The 26,626-nt window shown below is 50.3% G+C and overlaps 1 protein-coding gene across 2 annotated transcripts in view; it reads right to left on the bottom strand.

Moving 5' to 3' along the window:
* The window catches only part of AKAP1 (A-kinase anchoring protein 1), a 57,846-nt gene extending 31,555 nt beyond the window's left edge, over positions 1-26,291 (bottom strand). The window contains exons 1-2 of one of the 2 annotated variants that reach the window (XM_048519069.1): positions 26,071-26,291; positions 4,305-5,667 (exon numbers count right to left, since the gene is read on the bottom strand). In XM_048519069.1, coding sequence (XP_048375026.1) covers positions 4,305-5,643 — 1,339 coding nt within the window. In that variant the 5' untranslated portion in view covers positions 5,644-5,667; positions 26,071-26,291. Of the gene's footprint in view, positions 1-4,304; positions 5,668-15,017; positions 15,152-26,070 lie in introns of those variants that run through there. The other variant, XM_048519070.1, reaches the window with a different exon arrangement.
* Positions 26,292-26,626: the final 335 nt, after the last annotated feature.

The raw sequence follows: 26,626 nt of genomic DNA, 5'->3' as shown, positions 1-26,626 counted from the left end.
CTCCAGGAATGATTGCAGTTGCCTATGGGTACGGGGGGGCTTTCCAATTTAGGACGTCCTGCACTTTTGTCGGATCCATTTCCAGTCCTTCCCAGGAGATTCGGAACCCCAGGAAATCCAACTTGGTTTTGTGAAACTTGCATTTGGACAGCTTCATGAACAGCTCATTGTCCAGTAACTCTTACCATTCTCACGTGCTCCTCTAGCGAGTCCAAATAAATCAACACATCATCCAGGTAAACCCCCACCCCCTTGAATAGGAAGTCCTGCAATACCTCATTAATTAAAGACATGAAAACCCCGGGAGCCCCGGATAACCCGAATGGCATTATGCAATACTCAAACTGTCCCATCCTTCTGTTGAAGGCCGTACGATGTTTCATCCCCTTGGCGATCCGTACTCGATAGCAGGCTTCGTGCAAGTTCAGTTTGGTGAAGATTCGCCCCCCGCCCAGACAAGCTAATAAGTCCTTGATCAGGGGCAAGGGGTACTTGTTGCAAGCAGAGACTGTGTTCAGACCCCGGTAGTCCATGCAAAGTCCCATCTTTCTTTTTCACAAACACTGGTGCTGCAAATTCACTGGTGCAGCGCCAGATGAACCCTCTGTGGAGGTTCTTGTTCAAGAACTCCTGAAGCACTGCTGCCTCTGCGGGGCTCATCGGTACAGGCAACTTTTGGGCAGTTGGGCCCCCAGTTTCAGTTCGATCTCACAGTCCGTGCTCCTATGTGGAGGAACCCAGTTGCACTCGCCCTCCTCAATAACTCTAGCCAAGTCCTGGTGCTCTGGGGGGATTAGGTCAGCTGCTCCGCCACCTTGGCCACATCCCAGGGAGGATCCAGGTCCTCCGACTGTGCCCCTGCCAGGTGGGCCCCGCAGGGAGGCTTGCGGAACCTCATGGACCCCGCCCCCTAGTCAATCAGCAGGTCGTGATCCCGTAGCCACAGCATGCCTAGTACAACTGTGTACTTTGCCATAGGCACAATCACGAAGGATAGTTTCTCTCAATGCTCTCCGCATTGCATCAATATCGGTTCCGTCTTATGGGTCGTGGGAGCCTCCCCTAACACCCTCCCATCCATCTGCACAAACTCGATAGGGCGGAGTAAGGGTATCTGCTTCAAGCCCAACTGGGCCACGAGGGAGAGGTGCATTAGGCATCGGGTGCACCGTAAGCTTATCAGTGCTTGCAAGTCCACTGTGACTTCCCGGCTGCAATTACTTAGGGTGAGGGGGGCCAGAATGGGCCGGCGGGAGCTACTTGCTCACTGAGTGATGCCCTGTGTAGGGACCTGACCTTGGGCATTCTTTAGGTCAGGTCGTTGTCGTTTTCCACCAGCCCTGCGCTCGAATCGGAGTCGACCAACTCCTCTGAGCCAGGCTTGTCCAGACGTAGTCCCATTCCCTTTTTGACCTTACCCTTCTTAGGTGAGGACCTGCCCCCTGGCTTAGTTTCCCCCCGCTTCAGGGGCCCTCCTGACCCTCTCCCTTTCGTGGGGCAGACAGCGGCAAAGTGGCCCTCCCCCCCACAGGACAAGCAGAGTCCCAGCCGTCTGCGCCTCGCATACTGGGACTCCTTGGACCCCAGGTCACGCTTAGCAACAGGATGAGGCTTTGCTGAGGTGCCACCCCATCCAGCCGGAGCGGGAGGGGAGCGTCTCCTGGGGCTGGGCCGGCGTTGGTAGATCTGTGTCTTAATCAAGTGGATGTCGGTTTCTTCAGCTCTCTGGTACCATCCCGCCAGCGTGGGGGGTCACCGCCCATCGTGCCCCACTGCGCGATCTCCGGATCCAGTGCCTCCTTGTGGAAATGAACCAGCACTGGCTCGGGCCAGTCCCGAATCTGGTCAGTCAACTAGCGAAACTCTAACGTGAAGTCCGCCACTGAGCGCGTGCCATGTCGGAGGTTCTGCAGCTTCCGCTTTGCCCTCTCCTCCTAAAAAGGGTCCTCGAACCGACATGAAGCGAGGGAACGCCAAGAGCTCAGGTGCCCGTCCCTCATACCACGCTTCCCCCTCCAGAAGGGCCCCGATCTCATGGATCTGCTCAATGTCGTCGCTGTACGACTCGCCGTAGCATTGCACGTGCGCCTCCACCTGTACCAGGAAATAGGGGAGGGATTCAACTTTGTCGTCCAACTGGGCCTTCAGGTTCCGTTGTCGAGGTTGCTCGCCCCTCGGCGGTGCAGTCTGCTGGGGGGTTCCCGAGAGCAGCTGTGGTGTGAAGCCCGCCGGCTACCCTGAGTTCCCCAAGTCCAGTACTCCCCGCTGCTGTGCCCGCAGGCGCTCAACTTCCCGACAGAGTTCTAGTTCCTCCTCCGCCCGGGCCGTGTCCCTCACCCACAGCAGCTCCATGCCCTGAGAGAGCCTCTTCACTAGCCAATGCAGCTCCTCTTGTTCTTCGCGCCAGGCCTCTGCTGCGCACCAAGGCGCTCGGCCGTAGTCGTCCCAGGCCATCTTGTCCTCCTCCTCTGGGTTGTGCACATGGAGAGAGGCTAATATAACTTTGATTCCAAAAGAAGAACAAGACTTAACAAAAGTTAACCAAGCATTCACACATTTCTGAGAGAAATCACCTTATAAACTTGCCAAATATCATATTGGCAGTGGCATTCATATGCTATTATTTGTATTGAACCAGAATTTTTAAAAATGGAAGCATTTTGGCAGAAAAGCTCAAATAAGATCCCACCCCAGAACAGTGGTTCTCAACCTTCCTAATGCCGCGACCCTTTAATACAGTTCCTCATGTTGTGGTGACCCCTAACCCTAACATTTATCCATTTTACAGATGGAGAACACTGATGCAGAGAGTCTTAGGCGACCCCTGGGAAAGGGTCGTTCAACCCCCAAAGGGGTCCCGAGCCACAGGTTGAGAACCACTGGGCTAGAAGAAGTTCAGCACTAAATAACCAGGTTCCTCCTTACACCAACCTAAACTCAAGACCACCCTGGTTCCAGGTTCTAGTGACTGACTGGATGATTATCAGCTTGGCCTTGGAAAGAAAACAAGCGTGAATGATGCTGGACAGCCAAGCTGATCTTTCAGAACAAGGTTAACAGACGCCAGCATTCTTGAGAAGCACAATGAGGAATGGATGACGAATCCCCAGATGGCTCAAGCCACAGAACACAACAGCAGCCGAGAAATGGGGAGAAGCCACAGTCCACAGAACAGCATCTGCGTGGCATCTCTCATCAAAGGATCTCAGGTGCACACCCTGTCCACATCCCTAGGAAGCCATTACCTGCCAGACAACATTGATCGAGAACAGAGGTTCCCAACGTGGTGCCTATGGACACCACCGTGCCCACGAGCCCCTTTGCTGGGACCCACCAAGTGCTTCTGCACAGCTGATTTTTAAAGATTTGCTTCAGAAGCAGATGCCGCTGCAGCACAAGGATCTTCAGTGCATAAATGACAGTGAGCTCTCTGCATACGGGGAAATGGTTTAAATACTATGTCTATTTTTAAAGGCATCTGGTTAAACAGAACGTGTTTAAGAGTGACTATTAGAGCAACGCGTGAATGCACTCCGTAATATTTTGTGGTTGGCTCCTCCTCTTGTGGCAGCCGTTCTGTGGCCGCACAGACCAGCCTGTATGTGCAGCACTCCCAATGTGCCACAGGCTCAAAAGGGCTGAGGACCCGTGACCTGGAAGGATCAGTAGTTCAGAGTATTAGACAGCTCCACATTACGGCATGGAGCCCTGCGTCCCTGTGCAGCGCTCCTCATCGTCACACCATTTAGGAAATGTACACTCAGTGTCTGAGCAAAAGCATTTCCCGGTCACCCATCATCAACCAGTATCTAATTATACAAAATGCACAATAGAAGCTGACGGTGTTCAGACATGAGCAGGTTTTACTAAGCCAGTGGTTCTCAATCTGGGGGTCGCGACCCCTTTGGGGGTCGAACAACCCTTTCACAGGGGTTGCCTAAGACTCTCTGCATCAATGTTCTCCATCTGCAAAATGGATAAATGTTAGTGTTGGGGGTCACCACAACAGGAGGAACTGTATTAAAGGGTCGCGGCATTAGGAAGGTTGAGAACCACTGCACTAAGCTTTTACAAACAGCCGAGAGCCTATTAGAACAGTGGTGGCGAACCTTTGGCACTCCAGATGTTATGGACTACAATTCCCATCAGCCCCTGCCAGCATGGCCAATTGGCCAACAGTATTAGAGAGACAACCCTCATGTGCAACTCCACAGGCCTAACACAAAAAGGGAGACCACCAAGAGCCTAGCCTTGTTCTGCTGAGAAAAGCAGACAGGTGCAGGAAGTCAGAGTGGGACCCTTACCTCCAGAGTGGTCAGCATCCGCTTCTGCCGGCCACGGCTGCTCATGCTGCAGGTCCAAGCAGTCCTCCCTCAGCACACCGTTGCTATAGGGCACCTGGGTTTCAGGAAGCGCGGGGGAGAGAGGGTTTTTGAGCGGTGCAGAACTGTGCTCTGAGTCTTTGACTGCGGACTCATCCGACAAGTCCTGCTGTTGTCGTGAAACAGGAGAAGAGCCATTTCTCAAAAGGTCCTCTGCCCTTCCCCCATCTTCTGAGGTGCATGAGCTGCAGCCAGAAAACTCTGCCACAACAGGAACGTCTTCAAGTTCCTCCTTGTGGTTTGCGAATGGGGCAGGCTCCCCAGCAGCCTGCCCGACACGTGTGGAGTCCCTGGGCCAGCTGTGACTTGGGTTGGCCAAGAGACCGTGTGTCAAGCGGCTGGAGAACGTCGCATGGTGGTGGGCATTCTCTTCCAGTAGGGCAGCACATCCGACGGCCGCCTTCTCAGAGGCACAGTGACTGCCCTTGTTTGACTCCGCTGGACAAACGGCTCCCGAGGCCACCTTTTCCAGGGGCTTGTCAATGTGGCCGGCTGCCATTTGGCAAAGCCGATCAGTCATGTCGCTGACTGAACTGGAAAGCACTTCCTCGGTCGCTGCCAAGATGACTTGGGAAATTATATGTATGGCTACTTGTTCGATTTTCTCCACTTCCTCTTCATCCAAGCTCACGCCTCCAGTCCTCTTTTTCTCCAAGTTATCCCCCAACGACTCTTCCAAAGGAGGCAACTCTACCAAGTCACCCACCCGCGGCACCTGCTTTCCAGATGGGCTGGACTCTGGCTTGCCCCCAGCAGTGACATCAACCCCATGGGAGTCATTGGTCATTTGTGAGAGAAGGGGAGGCTCTTGTGCCGGACGTCCAAGTGCATCTTGGGACACCACTGTGATATCCAGTTTTTTACTGTCGTCCTGAAGAGTTTCAGATTCAGCGGTCGTTCCTGACGGGACAGGAAGATCTGCAGAGCAACCAAAGCTCTGGGCTCTCTGCTCCGGAGAGGCTGCCTTTACGGGGTGTGAAACGTCGGGAAGCAGCCATGCTTCAGCAGGACGCTCCATTTCCGAAGGCGGCGCGAGCTTGCAGTCAGCTTGTCTGTCGTCTTTAGAGGAAGGTGCCCAGTTTTCCGCAGAGTCCGGCCGCCGCTTGTGAGAGCCGATCCGACATTCTTCCAAGCTGGCCAAGTCTCGTCTGTCGTGATTGCTGGTGTGTTCCTTTTTACGCGATGAAAACCACCACCATCCAATAAGCGCCAGCACTCCAGGGATGGCAAAAGGCAGTAGGGAGCGGAAGCGCAGAGCCATCTTGAGTACCCTCAGCAATTACACCTAAGAGAGAAAACAAGAGAAATCACAAAAGGGCTTTCCACTGCTAAACCATTTTAAACCAAATTGAGGTTTCTTGCTCATTAAGTGGGATTCTGAACGAGAAATAAACTACAGTAGTTCCAACTACTGGGAAGGAAACCATCCCTAACTCAGTGGCGGAGCGCCCAGGGGGCGGGGGTGCATCGTGCACCAGTTGCATGCCTGCCCCCACCCCCCGGAAAATTGCCCCCCGGCTCCTCTCCCTTTTCCCCGCTCCCGGTGCACAGTGTGTTTTTTCCCCCTCCCCATGGCCCCCCCATGGCGCTGCCCTGCAGTACACACCCCTGCCCCCTTCCCACACTTACCTATGTTCCTTTTCTATTTCTAGTACTTTTTGAAGCTGAAAAAAGCAGCCTATGTACAGCTCAGGCAAAAACTGCCTGAGGAACTACAGTTCCCAGGAGACCTTGGGGCTCACAAGGTCTCCTGGGAAGTATAGTTTGTCAGGCTGTTTTTCCCCTGAACTGTGAAGAAGCCGTTTTTTTCAGCCTCAGAAAGTACTAGAAATAGGAAAGGAACGTAGGTAAGTGTGGAAAGGGGGGCGGGAGGATGTGTGCCGCGGGGTGGAAAAAACACACTGCACACCGGGCGCAGTTTGGCCCAGCTACGCCTCTGCCCTAACTGGTTCAAACAACTGCTTTCAGTTGTCACGAGAATTATGATGCACCATGCAAGGGAAAAACTGTGCAGCCCCGTCATGTCACGAGATTCGAACCCAATTCGAACTCATCTCACACAAAGATTCATTCATGACGTCTGGATGCCAATTATGCCAGAGCAGAATTTAAGGGTGGCTGCAGCTCAATGTAACAGGGCTACACAGACCGGGCCTTCAGCCAGTGCATGTGGCCCTACTTGTGGGAGGAGCATAGAGATGCAGGGGTGGGGCTAGACCATGTCTGCAACTGCCCACAAGGAATGGTTGAGAAGGGCAGCCAGGCAAAACTGCCTTCTCCTTCCTCCTCCTCCTCCTCTGTAGCAAAGTTTTACAGATTCACGGGATTGGCTAAGAAAAAAATGACTGGGGTGTGGGGAGGGCGACAAGGAATTTTAGCATAAAGGAAACAGGACCTAAGAAAATCCTGCTTGCCAGTCAAAGGGCCTACCAGCAGGAAGACACACTGAAGCAGAGAGGTGTGAAGACCCAAGAGGGGGACGTCTTCTTTCCCCAAGGACTTTTTTCAGTTTTTACCATGGAAAATATAGAAATGTTGGAGAGTACTGGAAAAAATAATTTCCCATGTACGAAATGCTTTCAAAGACAAGGTGGGCATGCTTTACACCAGTGATGGCAAACCTTTTCGAGACTGAGTGCCCAAATTGCAACCCAAAAACCACTTATTTATCGCAAAGTGCCAACACGGCAATTTTACCTGAATACTGAGGTTTTTGTTTAGAAAAAACGGTTAGCTCCGAGGCGTGTGTTACTTGGGAGTAAGCTTGGTGGCAGTCAGTGGCTTTGATTTGAAGCAACAGTGCAACTCTTCCAACAGGTAAATCACGACCCTAGGAGGGTTTACTCAGAAACAAGCCACATTGCCAGCAACCAAGCTTACTCCCAGGTAAAGGATCGCCCACGCTACGCCACTGCCTTTTGACCTGACTTGTGGTTGACCTTTTCACCCTCCAGCCACTGGTGATACACAGCCCCACAGAGCAGACAAAAAGGAAGGGCAGAAAGAAGAATTAGGACTAATAAAAGGAAACACTTCTTCACACAACGTGTGATTGGTGTTTGGAATATGCTGCCAGAGGAGGTGGTGATGGCCACTAACCTGGATAGCTTTAAAAAGGGCTTGGACAGATTTATGGAGGAGAAGTCGGTCTATGGCTACCAATCTTGATCCTCCTTGATCTCAGATTGCAAATGCCTTAGCAGACCAGGTGCTCAGGAGCAGCAGCAGCAGCAGGCCATTGCTTTCACCTCCTGCACGTGAGCTCCCAAAGGCACCTGGTGGGCCACTGCGAGGAGCAGAGTGCTGGACTAGATGGACTCTGGTCTGATACAGCAGGCTAGTTCTTATGTTCTTAAAGTGCACTTGAGTCTCAGAGGAAAACTCCAAAAGTTCCTTTGAGAACTGAGCTCTTTGAGATAGCAAAAATTCAGGTATGTGTACTAAGACAGAATAGGGTGCACCAGCTTGCTCTTTCGTCTTAAGTATATTTGCAATTTTGCTTGTACGAAACGAAGGCATTTATAATTTGTAAATGAAATGTTATATGCTAAGTTATAAAGATGGCTCTTTATGCTGCTCCATTAGGTTTGATAGAACAGTATACACAGAATATATTTTAGTTAAAATTTCCATTTTTTCCAAAAATTAAAACTGTACAGTACACAACTGAACACATGATACACCCACCCCCACTGTAATCAGCTTCACGTTCCCTGAACCCACTCCATTATACAGCCAACTTTACTGATTCTCAGGCTCCCACCCAGCCTGCAACGCATCCTCTCCTGGTCTGTCCACCTAGAGACAACCACCCAACAGGTCGTCAGACTTGGGGGTGCAATCGGCAGCAATGGTTTTCATTTCCAGGAAAATAAAACAAAGGTCGTGGCTTTGCAGGGGGAGGCCCCTAACATCTCAATAGGCTGCTGAACAACTATTGTGGATTGCACTGTAACAAGTACTGACTGAGAGTCATCCGCATATCGGTGACTACCTGGACCCAAATCTCTGGATGACCTCACCCAGCGGTTTTGTGTAGACATTAAGAGCACAGAGCCGTGGTGGTGAACCTTTGGCACTCCAGATGTTATGGACTACAATTCCCATCAGCCCCTGCCAGCATGGCCAATTGGCAGGGGCTGATAGGAATTGTAGTCCATAACAATCCATACAATGGGACATTTGTCATGACTACAGCTCCCAGCATGCACCAGCTCCCACCTTTTTCCAAAAGAGCGGGAAAACAAACTGAGAAGCTACATCCCACCGGAGCTTCATGGCCAATGAGAGGACAGGGACTGGGCAGGGGGAGAAAGCCGATTGGTTGTTGTTGAGTTCAGAAATAAAATAAATGCTGGAACCGAGGACACGAATCCTCAGTTCCAGCACCCTGTAGTTAGGGTGACATAAATCAATAAAGTTCTTTTCTTTAAGTTAACCTCATCTGAGTGTGTTCAGCCTTACAACATTCAATAAACAATGCATAGAATCGTAGAAGTCTAGGAAATGCCAAATAGTAGTTATAAATAAACTATAAATTATACATTTTATATTGTCCATTCAGTATATTTGATGGAAAAATACTGCATGTATTTCAGTCACTTCAAACATCCAAATCCCCCCCCCCAAAAAAACCTTTCTCCCATCTTCAAAATTTCCCAAAATTTTACATCACTTGAGTTGCCAGGAAAGATGCCCTGCCATTAAAACTGATGCACAACAACCCAGAACTATTGCAATGGCCAGACAATGAGCTTACTGCTCTGGAGTTGGCATCCAAGATTAGTTTAGGAGGGGGAGTGTTCCCTTGTGAAATTATCCACCCATTCTAGCAGCTGGCACTTTATTTTTGGCAAGGTAAGAGAGGCTTGTGGGAATATTTCCGACATCTCTAGGCAATAGCAAGCCAGCTACAAATTTAGGCTTTGCACCGCACACACTGCCTGTCACGCTGCTTGTGCGGAGGCTCCCTCGGAGTTATAAAAAGACAAGGCAGGAATTCCTTTCCTTAACAGAGACCTTGTGGGGAGGGGCGGGGGAATAAAACAGCTGTCCATTCAGGGAGATGCTGGCTGCAGAGCTTGCCCATGGTTTATGTTGGCAGTTTGGGAGCCAGACTCTTGTCCTTGGAGACACCGAAGGTCAGTAGTTGCATCCTGACACATAAATCCACAAGCCCAGTTTTCACCAGGCTGAGAAACTAGCAGTGGACTGTACCAATTTTGACTGCGTGGAAAAACAATTACAAGATTCCCTTAACCTGGAAAGTAAGTGTACATCTCCCTGAAAAACCAGTTTTCCAAAGAGCTTGGTAGGGAGGGAGGGAGAAAGAGATATTCATGACTTTAGGAATGTAATGGAGGTGAAGGAACAAGGACAGAGGTGAAAGGAAGTTGCATGAAACCTTCAAACTAGATGCTGAACTCACTGTCTGGGTTCCTCTATAAAAGTACTGCCTGTACTCATTCAGAGACTTTCATGGAGCCATGAAGGCTACACGTGGGTAACATGGATCAGCGCTTTTCCATTTTGGAGACCATGCCGGTTCCTGAATCCAAAACCCAGTTTTTACAGATCTGAAGAGCGTTTAGAGCACAGGTGTCAAACTCATGGCCCTCCAGATGTTCGTGAACTACAATTCCCATCAGCCCTTGACAGGATAGCCAATGCTCATGTTGGGAGGGACTGATGGGAATTGTAGATCATGAACATCTGGAGGGCTGTGAGTTTGACACCTGTGGTTTAGAGCCACGCAAACTCCTCAAGATACCAACTTTGTCACATTGTGGAGCAACAACTCACCCTTGGAACACCAAAGGCCACTGGTGGGGCCGTGGGAGGGAAGAAGCTCAATTGAACTCCAGGCAACAGAGGTCAGCTCCCCTGGAGAAAACAGATGCTTCGGAGGGTGGACTCTACGTGGCACTGCTCAAGTCCCTCCGTGCCCAAACCCCACCCCACATCTCCAGGGGTTTCCTCACCCTAATCAAGAATTAAAACGTCCATCACAGTAGCAAACCACTCATCATTTTCCTGAGGCAGGTCCCACACCGGGGAAGGGTGATTACGGAGCCACCGTGTGAGCATCACCGGCCTAACCTAGAGGTCCCCAACCTTTCCTGAGCCTGGCAATACCTGTGGAGTTCTGACAGTGTGGTGGGCACAGCCACAAGAGGGCTGTCACTGTTTACCTTCACAGGTGCATTTGGCTGTGCCCCTTGGGATAGATCAGGGGTAGGGAACCTGCGGCTCTCCAGATGTTCAGGAACTACAATTCCCATCAGCCCCTACCAGCATGGCCAATTGGCCATGCTGACAGAGGCTGATGGGAATTGTAGTTCCTGAACATCTGGAGAGCCGCAGGTTCCCTACCCCTGGGATAGATGCAACCTTCTTCCGGGACCCTTCTTCCAACTTAAAAGCCACCAACACTAGAGGAGGGCTTCAAATTTTGCTCAGCAGTGCAGCTGGATACAGAAAAGGTCCAATCCGCCACTTGAAAGAAAAATCCTCTTGTGCTGTAAAAAAATTAATTTCTTTAAATGAAATAGGGACACCTGCTTGAAATGCCTTTTACTTCTGTCGATCCAGGGATGGGGCAACACGTGCCATCTGCAGATCAGAGGAGTCTCAGAATAAGACTTCCAAACTTAATCTTGCCACCACAAGGACTAGCAACTTACCCCCTACAAATGCTGCTCACCTAGCTGTATCTTTCTTCATATCAGCATTCCTTAAAGAGCTATACTGGCTGAAATTTGCATGCCTTGTTGCCCCCTGTTGCTCAAAACTAAGCATTTGGAAGTAACAGAACCAACCAAACCAATGCTAAGAATGCAACATCCACAGCCTAGCTCTCAGTGAAGGGTTAAAACTGTACCACCTCCCAGCATACAAGCACATGGTGAGTGCGCAGTCTTTCCTCAGGAATACCACCATAAAAGTTAACCTACTGAATTAGACCAAGGGTCCACCAAACCCAGCATGCCTTTGGCCAGAAGGTGTCCCTCCATGCAGGGAACAAAGGCTAACCCCATTCTCACTCCAGAACGTGGATCCCATTTACGCATCGCTGCAACCAGACCAACCACCACATGCTGTGAATTCGGTTGACCTAGCAGAGTTGCACAAGTTTATTCAATGCCGTCCTTCCTTTTCTTTGTCCTGAACCTAGCCCCAGGAACTTCACTTGAGCCAGCAAGCTTAGCATGGGGGGAGAGGTCTTGAATAGGATGCAGGGGAAAGTCCCCTCCCCACCCCCACTGTCTTTCTAAAGAAGGGTCCCACTTCTCTTCTGCCTGCAACAGAGACACCAAGCACAACCCAGGCAGAAATGCCAGCCCCAGCAAGCAGGGCCTTATAAGGCTGGGAACATTAGACAGTGTCATGTTTTCAGGAGAAGTTGAAGAGCAGCTCTGCCCAAGATGCAGCAGGGAAAAGAAGCTGGCAGACGTTTAGCCTGGAAGGGCCTGGAAGGGCCACTCAGGATTCCAGGGGTCATAAAAGGCACATGGTCCGGTACTAGCAATCTCACAGAGAGCTCTGATCAATCAACAACCCTCCGCTGGAGAACACTCACACTCGTCTGCTGCTTTTGAAGCTGGACGGGTGAGAATCGGGATCAAGGGTGGTGCTTAGAAACTGCACGGCTGGGGATCTCCCACGGGCCCTGATCCGGGCAGAGGGCCACTGTCATTGCTGGAAGCCCTAGGTCACTCTAACAGAAACATCAATTTCTTCAATCTTGTGAATTGAAACCGTGTTTCCCCGAATATAAGACAGTGTCTTATCTTAATTTTTGCTCCCAAAGATGTGCTATGTCATATTTTCAGGGGATGTCTTATTTTTCTGTGTTCTGTTTGTTGGGTGTGCTTCCAAACAAAAACTTTGCTATGTCTTACTTACTTACTTATATTTTGCACTTCAGCAAAACCTCTACTACGTCTTGTTTTCAGGGGATGTCTTATATTCGGGGAAACAGGGTAGCTAACTTTTTATTAGAAGTTTTATATAACCAATAGTATTTTATGTTATACGTTTCTGTATGTGTATGCTAATTTTATTGTAAATTTTGTATTTTATGATATTGTTATTTTTTTACTTAATTTTACACCAAATAAAGGTCAATAATAATAGTAATTTTTTCAATCTTGAAGTGGTGTAATTCTCCAGCAATTATTACTGTTGTCTTCTTAATGCTTAGCTGTAATCTTGCTTTGGCACTTTCTGCTTTGACCCCCAGCAGCGGCAATTTAAAGTCTTCATTTTTCTTCTGCCGGCAACCTTCTCTTTACAAACGTATGACAACACTGTCGGGGCGTACAGCGGCCTCTGCAGAGACACGCCGCATGGGACCTGGCTGCATGAAAAACTGAAGTCACAGGGCCTGTGGAATTTTTCCACGCTAAAAATAGCCCAAGGACACATGAGCAGCCTTATAAGCCCACAGAAGCTGGAGATTCCAGAGGAGACGGGCACAAAGTTAAGGCAAAAGCGGGGGGGCACACAGCATTTTCATCACTCATCCTGGAAACCTCCCTTTCATCGAGAGTTTGGTGAGCATAAGGCAGGTTGAGACTCACAGGAAGATCAGAACTCAAAGCCTGAAGGGGCAAGTGTGGGCAGGAGAAGGAATAACACCACCCCGAATGCAGCTGCTTGCCTTCCAAGTCCTTTAACTTCAGTGGGCTTAGAAGGGGCCACTCTGCTTCAGATGGCACAGCTGCACTGCTGCTGTCCAACATATCACAGCAATCCAAGATGGCCATCTGTAGGCAGGGGGGAGACTGCAAGCAGAACCTCTCCCTCTTCTACCTCTCCCAGTTCCAAACCTGCATTCCTCCCATGTGACTGGCATCCAAGGCACGAAACTTGTCCTACCCTGAACAACATCAAGCTCAACAATAATATCGACTCAGTACGTTTTTATCGAACCCTTCTTCTGGAGAGGTCAGAGTGGCAAGCATAACTCTCCCCTCCCCAGCTCATGCTCACAACTTCTGTCTGGCTAAGATCTGACCCAAGTGAATATCACAGAGTTCATCATGTGGGGGGTAGAAAATCACCCTCCCACATACATCTAGGCTGGCCTGGGCCACTGAGCACGACGTGCGCGCACCATGGTGAGCAGGGAGGACTCGGCTGGCTGTGCTCTGGGTGGCTGCTGCCTGAGGAGGGGGCAGAGGAGGCAGAGATGCTAGAGAGGCACAGAGCAGTGTACGCAGGACTTGCTGGAGGCTAGAGCAGGCTGGCCCCTGCTCGAGCGGGTGGGGAGGAGGAAGAGGAAGCCAACCAGTTTTTTCTGAACTAAAATCTCAGCATTCAGGTTAAATTGCTGGGTTGGCACTTTGCGATAAATAAGTGGGGTTTGGGTTGCAATTTGGGCACTTGGTCTCAAAAAGGTTCGCCACCACGGTCCTAGAGTGATACATTAAGTTTTAGCTGTATTGGCTAAGCCAAGCTCAGACAGCTGCATGAATGCCCCCCCACCCCCCGGTGATCACTGGTTTAAGTCCAGACCAGCACTTCTGTGGGCTCAAAGAATCCTGTGTGTAGCACATGGTTTCCCCACTTCACTCCTCCTGCAGGGCTCCTCCTCTTCCTGTTCTTGGCGGGGGGGGGGGGTTCCCCTGGAATTTCAGGGGAGGGGGAAGAGACATGATTTGCAAGCAGAAGTTCTTGTACTTGTAGAAATACCTTGTTGGGATCCAGCCTCTTAAACCTCGGATTTTTTTAAAAAAATAAATAACCCCAAGATAAGGTCCAGGGAAAGGAGAAGAAAGCAGACCTTCAAAAATCAGCAGGAAAACAAAGATGACAAAAGGCGGGGGGGGGGGGGGGCGCAGCACAACACACACACAAGACAGCCTTTAAGATGCAAGAAGCTTTAGTTTTTCAAGCAGACAAGTCAGTTGCAACCTACTTTTTAACAGTGCACTGCCCAACTGCATTGTTTCAGCACTGAACAGTGTCTGCGAAATGTACTTTGCCCTGTACTGCACAAATAAAGCACTCCAGGACTAAAGTAAACACAGAAAACGAAATGGGAAAACCAGGAGTGAACGGCAAACAAAAGGCAGCTTTGGCCCAGAGGCTGAGCCAGCTTCATAAAAACACACACACAATCACACACACACACACACCTTATTTCAGCAGAAAGTTTCTTTGAATTAAGACTTGCAACTAAAACACTCTAGTGCCGTGGTGGCTAACCTTTGGCACTCCAGATGTTATGGACTACAATTCCCATCAGCTCCTGCCAGCATGGCCAATTGGTTAGCCACCACTGCTCTTCACTCTGTTGGGCGAATGAAACTGTTCCATCCAAAAGGTGGCTGGACCGGAAAGGCCTGGCACAAAATGAGCCCGGAAGGAACAGCTGCACAGACCGGGAACCTCAGATCCAGGGGTGATCCGGTCCTTGGTCCAGCCTCAAGCGGGCTCACAAAACCTCTTATTTCATCATACCTCAGAGTTGCTTTTGAGCCAACCCCAGTTTGGCCAGAGATCTGAGCGCAGCTCCCTCTACCCACGCCCTCCCCCACCCCCCACTACCTGTCATAATGCTCTCTTCTAGTTAAGATCATAAAATGTTGAGCGGCCCGATTTGGTCTTGAAAGGGTGAGGCCTGCCTACCTGCAGCCTTCCTAACTCTCATGCTGGCTTTCTCATTTTCAGAGGCCAAGAAATCTAAGACTGGACGATGACAATCGCGGCCTTCCACTGGTGGAGCATAAACCTCACCCGAGGTTCACAAGTACTGCAGTCATCTGGAAAAGGAACGAAAATGGACATGCAGAACATTCTGAAAACACAGCTTTAAGTCAGCCATTAATTGGTCCTGTCCTGCAGACCAGGACTAAGAGGGACCTGGATCTAGAAAGGTGGAAGGTCGTGGCCTGGAAAACTGCGCTGCACAGTGGCTTAGAAGTGGAGGACTAAGAGCCCCTGGTCTGGATCCCACTGCTGGCACAAGGTTTAGTAGGGCCCCTTCTACATTGTAGGAGTCGACCTTAGATCGACTTGAGTCCGACCTGAGTCCTCCGCACAGACGTAGCGTCGGACTCGTGTCTGACTCGACTCACCCCCCTCTCGCCGTTGAATTTCCGAGCTCGACTGGGGGGTTGAGTCGACTGGCGGACTCGGGTTGCGCTCGAGCCGAAGCCGGCGGAGTGCGGAATCTCCGTCAACTCGACTCTGCCATCTAGCCAATCACAGCTCAGTATTTCGCCCATGCGAAAACGGGAGACTAGTGGCGGCAGCGAAAAGCTTTGGGCATGCGCAGAACGGGGGACTCAGCAACCAATCGGAACGCAGCTCAGGGAGGTGGTCCCGCCCTCTGAGCTCGGCTCCGGAGATACGAGTCAGCTGCTGTGCGGAGGAATGGGAGGATTCGAGCTAAGGTATGATTCCGCTGACACGAGGCAAACCTGAGTCGCCTCGTGTGTCCGGAAGGGGCCTCAGGCAAACTGGTTAGTCACGGTGCCATCTGCAATACGTCAGACGCTCATGCTAGCCTGCCCAACATGACTGCTGGAAGGATACATTTCTCTATGTCACATAAACACACTCATTCTGAATTGCACATCCACATGGTGGTCCAGCTCGTGAGTGTCCTCTTCTCCAGTTTTATCTTCACAACCACCCTAGGAGGTGGACAGCATGACTGGGTCAAGGGTGCAAGGTCATGTTATGAGATCTAGGAAGGGAACTGGCAGGATCTGGACCAAAAAAAGGGGCTCTTAAGGAAAGGGAAAGCAACACATCAGGAGAGACCAGAGCAGAGGTAGAGCTAGAAATCTGCCAGGAAGCCATTCAAGAATGCAGCTTTACTTAGTTTACACCCTACCCAGGGAGGGCTGCCCGTTCTCTCTTCCCTCTCAATCAGCCACTGAGAGGGGGAGGCCGGTCGAAGGTCACACAGGGAGCTTCAAGGGCAAAGTGCTCCTACAAGAGAGACCTCCACCACATGACAGGCAGACAGTCTGCAAAATGACCAGGCTCTGGAGCCAAGTGCAAAGCAGCCAGAAGAGGCCAGCATTCTCTCCATGGCCCCAACTACTCTCGCAGGGCCCAGACACCAAAGACTCATGTTGCAGGAAAAGAGATTCCATCTAAACATTAAGAACAGCTTCCTGATGGCCAGGGCTATCCAACAGTGGAACACACAGCTTTGGAGGGTGGTGGAGTCTCCTTCTTTGGAGGTTTTTAAAAGGAGGCTGGATGGCCACCTGTCAAGGGTGCTTTGATGGTGTCTTCCTGCACGGCAGAGGGTTGGACTGGATGGCCTTTGTGGTCTCTTCCAAGTCTAGGATTCTAAGCTAATGCAGCCAGCACCAAGCTTTTTTTCTTGCAAGAGCAGAGAAGTTTTTCCCTGCCACTGGCAGACCTGCTGTGCTGCAGAAAGCAAAACAAAACAGTTCATGATCCTTCCAAGGGGGCCAGCTTTGGCAGCCCTCAAGCTGGAGAGGGGAAGGCTGCTCTCCAGACACTGCTCTCTGACACCTATTCCAACCCCTGGTTTTCCATAATTGAAGAAAAAATGGCCTCTATTGGACTGTCAGTGGATTCACTTTGCCCTTTGTCCTATTCAGAAGCTTATAGGAAATTAAAAGGTCAACTATTGGATAGAGAGTTCTCTACCCTAATCACCGCAGCCAAGAAAACGTGCTCCCCCTTGTATTTTTCTCTCCCATTTGAACGGGGCCACTTGGCACAATACCTGTATTGCTTAATAAACCCTGCTCAAAGGAGAGCCATAATGCTCACCAGGTTTAATGTTATGCCTTCTGCCTTGTTACATGGCAGATTTAATAAGCAAGAAAAGGCTAAAAGATTGTGCCCGTGTAACGATGGCTCAGTTGAATCTCTGGCCCACCAATTTCTATACTGTCTCAGATTCAAGGAATGTGAATCTTACTCCTTTACATTTACCCCATCTCACCGATTTAATTAAATTACACTACTTGTTGGACAACCCTGATCCTTCTCTCTGTATGATAGTGGCAGACTTTCTCCTGGAAATTACTAAACGCCAGTAGATTTCCTTTGACCTGTATTGTATATGCTTTTTAATCTGTTTTTATTACTGTTGTACTGTTGTCTATGCAAATAAAGGCTTGCTTCTTCTACTCTCCAGCCAGTCCAGCCAGCAGGCAGGCAGGCAGGCAATCCAACTGTGCTGTAGTCACAGCTCAAGCCCCAACACTGAGTTCTTTAACACTGGCTCCGTTCACTCATTAAAAGCCAGCGCAGTGAAGGATCGGAAGGGAACGGCAGGCTGCAGGACCACCCAAAGAGGCTTCTGAGCCCAGCATCCTGTTCCCAACCTGATGACACTGGAAAGCCCACACGACACCCAGAAAAACAACATCACTGCCCCCTAGTGTGCCTTCTAGGAACCAATGTTCAAAGCTCCACTGCTTCTGAACATGGAGGTTCTAACACACCATCATAGCTGAAAGACCTATCCACCATGACTTGACAGAATCGCTTTTTTCCGCCCTGCCTGTCTTCCAAAGAGTTCAGGGCACACATTCCCTCCCTCCTCATTTGATCTTCACAACAATCTTGCAGGGAAGGCGGAAAGACAGCAAGCAGTCAATTACCGTATATACTCGTGTATAAGTCGACCTGCATATAAGTCGAGGCACCTAATTTTACCACAAAAAGCTGGGAAAACGTACTGACTCGCGTATAAGTCGAGAGTGGGAAATGCAGCAGCTGCTGGTAAATTTCAAAAATAAAAATAGATACCAATAAAATTACATCAATTGAGGCATCAGTAGGTTAAATGTTTTTGAATATTTATTTCAAAGAAAAACAGTAAACTGGCTCTGTAAGTGGAAAAGAGGGTCAACAAAAACAATATGGTATCAACAATAACTTTAAAAGTACAAAAACCTTAGCTCAACCAGCAACCAAGTTAAAACACAAGAGTTAAAATCCTTCAAAACTGGATTCCTCATCATCATCCAAATGTAACTCAACTTAGATTTTAAGAGGGATATTATCAGAAATGGAAAATCTACTATTAGCTTCCATTGTAAACAATGGGGGATGGGGCACCCTTTTGGGGATCAATAACTTTGGATCCCCTGACTCAAACTTCACCAAACCTGGCTGGTATCATAAAGAGACTCTCCTGATGAGACCAGCCAGGTTTGGTGAAGTTTGGTTCAGAGGGTCCAAAGTTATGGACCCTCAAAAGGGTAGCCCCATCTACTAAGAGCTCCCATTGAAACCAATGATGAATGGGGGCACCTCCTTTGGGGGTCCATAACTTTGGACCCCCTGAACCAAACTTTACCAAACTTGGCTGGTATCATCAGGATTATCTTCTGAGGGTGCCCTGAAAATTTGGTGTCACTAGCATAAAACCTGCGCCCCCTGCTGGCCGGCAAAGTAAAAACACACAAAAAATTAATGACCCGCATATAAGTCGAGGGGAGCTTTTTCAGCATTAAAAATGTGCTGAAAAATTCGACTTATACATGAGTATATACGGTACTAGCAAGCGGTGCAGGGGTGGGGATTTGAACGCCGCACTCCCAGCCTGAGATTGGTGATCTCCACACCTTTGGAAGGTCACCCACAAAGCAACTTGGAGTTTACAGTTCAGCCATAATTATTCTAGTTACAATTCTTCTTAATCACGGGGGCTTTTTTATTTTTGTGGTGCCGTAAGCTTTGTTTGTCTTCCTGGCAATGGGTGTGGGCCCAAGTTTATGGGGAAGCGGTATTTGAAGTTTGAGAAGGATCCCATTAGACGAACCTCGGTCTCCTTTAAAGAAGTTGTTCTTCACGGGCCTTGGATGAAACCCCCGAATTCCCACCAATCGGCAGCCCAGAACAACCCTGAAAACAGATGAATGAAACTCAACTATCAAAGAGAAGCATGAAGAGATCCCCCTGCGGGAATTCAGCATGCCAAGAAATAAAGTTTTATGCAGACAGGCCAATAGCTTCTCAGGCTCTCTTTCCAGAGAGTGATTGCAGAGGCAGATCTTCCCTACCTCTGAAGGCTAACCAATGGAGCAGCAGTGGCGTAGGAGGTTAAGAGCTTGTGTATCGAATCTGGAGGAACCGGGTTTGATTCCCAGCTCTGCCGCCTGAGCTGTGGAGGCTTATCCGGGGAATTCAGATTAGCCTGTGCACTCCCACACACGCCAGCTGGGTGACCTTGGGCTAGTCACAGCTTCTCGGAGCTCTCTTAGCCCCACCTACCTCAGAGGGTGTTTGTTGTGAGGGGGGAAGGGCAAGGAGATTGTCAGCCCCTTTGAGTCTCCTGCAGGAGAGAAAGGAGGGATATAAATCCAAACTCTTCTTTTCTTCTTCAATGACAGTGCACCTGCCCTGTTTGACACACCATTCACCACAAATCACCCCAGTTGGGGAGGAGCTCCATCACAGTGGCCTTTCTGTAGATGCTCCAACTGTCACTGCATTTTGCCACACAGGTGCTTCTGCCCTTATATGAGGGGCAGTAGCACTTGGTTGCTACTTCTAAAATGGCAGCAAGAAGGTCTGCTGTGGTCTGTGAGACTTAACACCATCATCGTTCAATGCAGCCTTCCTGGGGAAGGAGAGAGGAAGAGGATGGCCTTTTTACTCGCCAATAAGAGACGGTCTCTGGAGGTTGAGAAAAGCTTGTTTATCTTACCCCCTGCTGCCACCGTCCAGGTATCCTTGGTGCGCACCGGGGGCATCACAGTGCCTGCCAATGTGCTTTCCAGCACTCACTTGCTTCTTAAGAATCAGGAACAAATCCAAAGTGTATTTAATGCGAGAAAAAAAAAATCCAAGAGCTTTGCACGGCACAACTTTGCAGGAGGACCTATTTGGGAGCAGCTACCTCTGTTGGAGATTTCTTGGCTCCGACCTCTGAAAACGGAGATTGGCCCTGCAGCCTCCGGCAGCCATTTTGCAGCTGTGCCTTCTACCCTCTCCAGATTCCAAGACTATCTGCAAGTGCCAGAAGTTTGAGGACTTTTATCAACAACTTGGATGATGGAATAGAGGGCACGTCAATCAAATTTGCAGATGATACCAAATCAGGAGGGGTAGCTTGGGGACAGGGTCGGAAATCAAAATGATCTGGACAGATTAGAGAGCTGGGTCAAAACTAACAAAATGAATTTCAACAAAGATAAATGTCAGATATTACACCTAGACAGAAAAAAATGAAACGTGGATATAGGACCGTGGTGGCGAACCTTTGGCACTCCAAATGTTATGGACTACAATTCCCATCAGCCCCTGCCAGCATGGCCAATTGAACATGAGTCAGCAGTGTGATGCTGCAGCCAAGAAAGCCAATGCGAATCTGGGATAAATCAATAGGAGTTTAGTATCTAGATCAAGGGATGTAATAGTGCCACTATTGGTAAGATCTCAGCTCGAACACTGTGTCCAGTTCTGGGCACCACAATTCAAGAAGGATATTGATAAGCTGGAAGGGGTTCAGAGGAGGGCAACTAAAATGGTAAAAGGTCTGGATTCCATGCCTTAGAACAGATGTCTGCAACCTATGGCTCTCCAGATGTTCATGGACTACAATTCCCATCAGCCCCTGCCAGCGTGGCCAGTTGGCTTGCAGACTCCTGCCCTAGAAGGAGTGGCTTGGGGAGCTGAGTATGCTTAGTCTGGAGAAGAAATGGTTAAGGAGTGACATGGTAGCCATGTTTAGATATTTGAAGGGATGTCATGCCAAAGAGGGAGCAAGCTTGTTTCCTCCAGAGACTAGGACAAGGACTAATAGATTCCTAAACATTAGGAAGAATGTCTTGACAGTAAGAGTTGTCCGACAGTGGAATCTACTACCTTTGAGGGTGGTGGAGTCTCTCGCTCTGGAGGTTTTTAAATGGAGGCTGGATGGCCATCTCTTAAGGGTGCTTCAATTGCACAGCAGGGAGTTGGACTAGATGGCCCTTGTGGTCTCTTCCGCCTCTATGATTCTACTGCTGCTATCTAGTTATTTTTACTTTCCAGCAATCTGAGGCGTCATGCATGATTCTTCTCCATTTTATTCTCAATAATCCTGTGATTTAAACCTAAAAATGTGGCAGGCCTAAGGTCATACACAGAGCTCCCAGGTTGGGGGCAGGATTTGAATCTGGACTTCCCAACTCCTTGCCCAATACTGTACTACTACACCACATGCTCCATCATACCATGACTTCCTGAGCTAGGGAAATCCTCAGGTACAACAGCAACTACAGTACAACAGTAATCATAACATCTTTCACTGTTTCCCGATGAGCACAGGACCGAAACCTCCCACCAACAGGAAAGTGTTCAAAGCACAGATTTATACCATGCCTCAGATCTCATGGAGAGTTTTAAGAGCACCCAGTAAAAATGCTCCTTTGCTGCCAAGGTGAGACACAGGCAGGTAACCCAGAAGACTATGACACCTCACTATCAGCGAATGCAAGAACAGCTGAGTTTAGTAGCTTCTACCAGATGACCCTAGGACCACACATCCCTGTTTCTGACCCGTACCTTACCATACTTGACCAATCAATATATTTACTGTGTGTTAGGAAATGGGAATACATGTATATATTACATATAACCCATACTTGACTAAATAGAATAATATTTTTTAAAATAACTGATGCAGAGCAAGCTAGGATACAGAACGTGTTTTCAAACGCATTAGTGCTCGTGAACATGTGCCGGATACAACCCTGTTCAAAGGAGAGCCATAATGCTCGCCAGGTTTAATGTTATGCCTTCTGCCTTGTTACATGGCAGATTTAATAAGCAAGAAAAGGCTAAAAGATTGTGCCCGTGTAACGATGAATCTCTGTTGAATCTCTGGCCCACCAATTACTACACTGTCTCAGATTCAAAGAAATCAGATCCAAGTATGTGAATCTTATTCACATTTACATTTACTCCATCTCCACGATTTAATTAGATTACACAACTTGTTGGACAACCCTGATCCTTCTCTCTGTATGATAGTGGCAGACTTTCTCCTGGAAATTACTAAACGCCAGTAGATTTTCTTCGACCTGTATTGTATATGCTTTTTAATCCATTTTTTATTTCTGTTGTCTATGCCAATAAAGGCTTGCTTCTCGTTTCTCTCATGTGCCGGATACCCACTTTACGAATTCAAATGTGAGCCCCGCTTGAGCTCCTGAGCTCTCCTTCCCATCCTTCTGGAGATAAAATGGGAACAGAGTCAGCTACCCCAAAGGCAAAGTTATCTCCGGCCCTAAGCTTCCCAGAGGAAGAGGCTATATTCTGCAGCAAAGCTCTGGCCATACAGACACTTGCAAATACTGCCAACGCATTGGTGGGACGGCACAAGAGATTATGAAGGGAGAAATTCTTGGCAGGCCTACTCAGACATAACTCCATTATTTCACTGGACTTCTCCCGCAAAAACACGCTGAGAACAGCAGCCATATAACTCATTTCCCTCCAAAATTTCAGTTTATATTTGCAAGTGCAACAGCCAAGTTTCTAGCCCTCACTGCTGCGAAGGCAAGTTTGCAGACATGCCAGGGAGGATGATTGATGCCTCAGAAGGAGTGTTGACGAGCAGGATTGCTGGAGGGGGTGGGGGGAATATCCCAGAGCCTCTTCCAGCAAAAATAAGAGCAATCCTGCATCCCAACACATGGACAGAAGGGGAAACGCCCTGGCACCAAGTTGCCAGTTAATGGAGGGCACACTTAGTTTTGTGCCCCATCCTCACACGATTACTGTCAGATGAGGTTTCAGTTGACAATACACAGCAATAGCATTTTCCTGGGAAATCCACCTGACCCTATGCTCCCATCTGACCTCAGGGAACAAATGCTGCTTCTTCTTCACAAGGATAAGGCGTGGCAAAACTCTACCATTTCACACACACGGAGTGCAGATTTACTCTGCTCCTGACTCAGGAAGGGCCTCCCACTCCAAGGAGATGATGCCCTTGGCCGGGACAGATGCACAGGGAAGGGTGGGAGCTCAGGAATGAGTGAGGAAGGGCACCTATTGAAGCAGTCTGTTTGGCAGCCATAGCAGAGCAGCAGTTGAGTGACACCTTCAGGGCACTGCGCATGTGTGTGCATGTGGGGAGGAAGAATATCAAGGTCAATCTTCCATGAAGACGCTCTGCTTTGAGAGGAAAACTAGCCAAGTGTGGCAAGAGCTCCTTCCCTACTTCTGAGGCCTCCAATGCCCTCCTCGCTTCTTCTGCTTGCCCAGGATTCACAAACAATTTTGGACTGCGCTGAACTGCATCAGACTATCGCTGGTGCCGTGGACTTGCAAACAGCCCCAACTTGCCAACCCCGGCTTGTGGAACAGTGCCTGGGCCTTCCTGCTGGAGTAACAGACTTCAAGGCACATCCTGGCCTCTTTTCCCAAAAGCACTGCTTGCCACAGTGCTGGGTTTAGAATGCACTCTCAATATGGACTCAAAACCTGGACTCACGCAGCCTCTGCCTCCGTTCGTTCGCCTGTAAAATGGAAATCCCAATAATTACCAGTGGAGAGCAACAGGAACTGAAGAACGTTTTGCAAACTGGGAGTTCCACAGGAGGCATAAATTTAATTACCATCTTAATTCCAGAGTGCCAAACAAATCCTTCACCCTTGTAAACATTTGGGTCCAAGAAACAATCACGACGGACAATCCTATACCCCAAGGAAGCGATTCAGTAGGAAGACCACTGCCTTCAGAATTAGCCAAGTTCAGTTTGGCACACAGGAAGCCTGCCCCTTTGTAGTGGTACTCTTTACTACTGAGGTTGGTCAACCATTTGTATATTTGTATTCAGCCACTTGTACATTTTCCAATAACTGAAATTTTCCTTGTGGACAAAATAATTGGCTGTTTTGCAGCCACAGCTACTGATATAAGGGTTTTCTAGTTAATGCCTTAACAGACCAGGTGATCGGGAGCAACAGCCGCAGAAGGCCATTGCGTTCACATCCTGCCTGTGAGCTCCCAAAGGCACCTGGTGGGCCACTGCGAGTAGCAGAGAGCTGGACTAGATGGACTCTGGTCTGATCCAGCTGGCTTGTTCTTATGTTCTAATGTTCTAGTACTTGCCATGTTTTATGCATCTCATTTCAACAGGTTATGCATGTTCAAATCATACCTGCCCTGACCTCTTGCCACAAGATGCGCTGCAAGTTAAAGTAGAATTGAAGTTACACACAGCACTGAATCATTACACAGTAAGGGGAGAGGGGTTGAAGCCATCTGTAGTCTTGGTTTTATGCATTATTTTATGTAAATTATATATTATGATGTTTTAAATTGTTTTATTATTGATGGACACCGCCCTGAGCCTTTGGGGAGAGAGGTATATAAATATAATAAATAATAATTAATACGGGCAAAATCAAAAAAGACTTGGGACGTAGGAGCCCTCGGAAGCCCCCAGTTCAAATCCTACCGCCATCAAAAACAGTAGGTAGCCACAACTCCCTTAGCATTGTCGTCCTACCCCACCAGGATACTACAGCCCTACTTGGCAAGGTGGTTGTAAGAGTTCTCGAAGTAACTGCAAATCAGTGCTTTCCCAGTGTGCTTTGCAAACACCAAACACTACTCAGACTATTTCTACAATGCTTCTCTCCACGATTCAAGTGGGTTACAAGTTCTAAACGCAACCTAAAGCAATATTAGCCCTCCGAATCCAAACACACCACGACATCCCTGACTTTTCAGCTCAGGCAGAGGCTGTGGTGGTTTATTAGAACGCACCATTCTTAGCTCCACAGAGAATCTGGGTCCTCAGCCCCACTGGCATTACTGGAGCACCCCCCGGAAGTTCAGCAGCCCCTCGCCCACAGGCAGCCACGTGCCAGGCAGTCAGCATTGGTTGAAGGTGGCCCAGAGGCAGCCAAGCCCAGAGAATCCACCCGGGAAGCACCATTTTCTGCCGGGTGGGGGAGAAGCGCCCCCTCCGCCTCGGGGGGCCCCGCGATCGCCAGAGGGAGGCGGGAGGACCAGCCGCTGCTCGAGCCACCCGCGGGCTGCCTCCCTGGCAACCTGTGGCCAGCCTTGCAGGGCGGGCGGTGGGCCGAGTCCACCAGCAGGCTGCCCACGAGGAGAGCGCGGCCGCCACGGGCTGACTGGCACCTGTCACTGGTTCTCGACACGACGGGCTCCGGGACAGGCAGCCCCCGCGCTCCACAACACGTGACGCCCCCGGAACACTTCCCATGGCCGCGCCGCGGATGTCAGGGGCCCGCCCAGCAAGGTCGTCCTGGCCCCCGCAGCTCTCGGCTATTTGGTCCTCACAACAGCCCTGCAAGGCAGGCATGAGTGAGACTTGGAGCCAAGTTTCTCAGGTGAGCGGCATGGCGGCGGAGGCCAAGCCCGGCAGCCCCCGCGGAGGGGATCCCATCGGCGGCTCTGCCCGCCCGCCCGCCCCAAGATCCGGGGGCGACCCTGCAGCCGCCGCCCGCCCCCCCCCTCCCCCCCCCGGCCCAGCTGGGCGCACGTGGGGAGGCCGGACGGGGCGGGCAGCCGCTCAAGGGCGCGGGCGGCGGCGCCTCCTCCTCCTCCCCCGGCGGGCCAGGCCCTCCACCGCCCTCCCGCTGCCTCCGGGGGGGCGGCTGGGCCAGCACGTGGGCGGGGGCCTGCCCGGTCGGCGCCCCCGCCTCCCCCCCGCGCGCAAAGGTCCACCCGGAGGCCTCCCGCAGCCGCCCCGCCGCAGCCCCCACTCACGAGGCGTCCGGTGCCGCCGCCCCCGCCGGCCGGGCCTCCCCTTCCCGCTCGCGCTCCCGGTGCTGGCGGCCCAGGCGCTGCGTGCGTGCGTGAGTGGGGCGGGCGGGCGCACGTGGTGTCGCTGCCGGCGGGGCCTGAGCGAGGAGGCGGACATTCGCCAGATATACGCCGCGCCCCGCCCCGCGCCCATCGCCCCGCCCACGCTCGCGCGAGATCTGCGGGCCCGGCCACGCCCCTTCCCCGCCCGGGCTTCCCCGGTGCCGGCCCTGACGCGGAGTCCCAGGCCGGAAGAACGCCGCGGCAGAGCTGCGCCTGCGCGGGGCCCGCCTCTTCCTGCGCATGCTCACACGGAGTCCGGCCGTCGCGGTAGGCGGTGCCTCTCGTCTCTTAGGGAACGGGCCTGGAGGCGCCTCTGAGGCGGTGGCCGAGAAGGGGGGGGGCGGGGCGTCTGGAACCTTCCGCTAATAAACAGGGTCAGACGTATCAATCAGCAGCGTTTGTGGATGAGGTATTTAAGCAGGAACGTAGGTATAGGTTTTTTTATGGGGTGGGGTCG

The sequence above is a fragment of the Sphaerodactylus townsendi genome, linkage group LG16 (genome assembly GCF_021028975.2).
Source record: "Sphaerodactylus townsendi isolate TG3544 linkage group LG16, MPM_Stown_v2.3, whole genome shotgun sequence".
NCBI classification, from domain to species: domain Eukaryota; kingdom Metazoa; phylum Chordata; class Lepidosauria; order Squamata; family Sphaerodactylidae; genus Sphaerodactylus; species Sphaerodactylus townsendi.
Note: the sequence above shows the minus strand (reverse complement) of the source record. Positions and strands in the feature narration are given on the sequence as shown.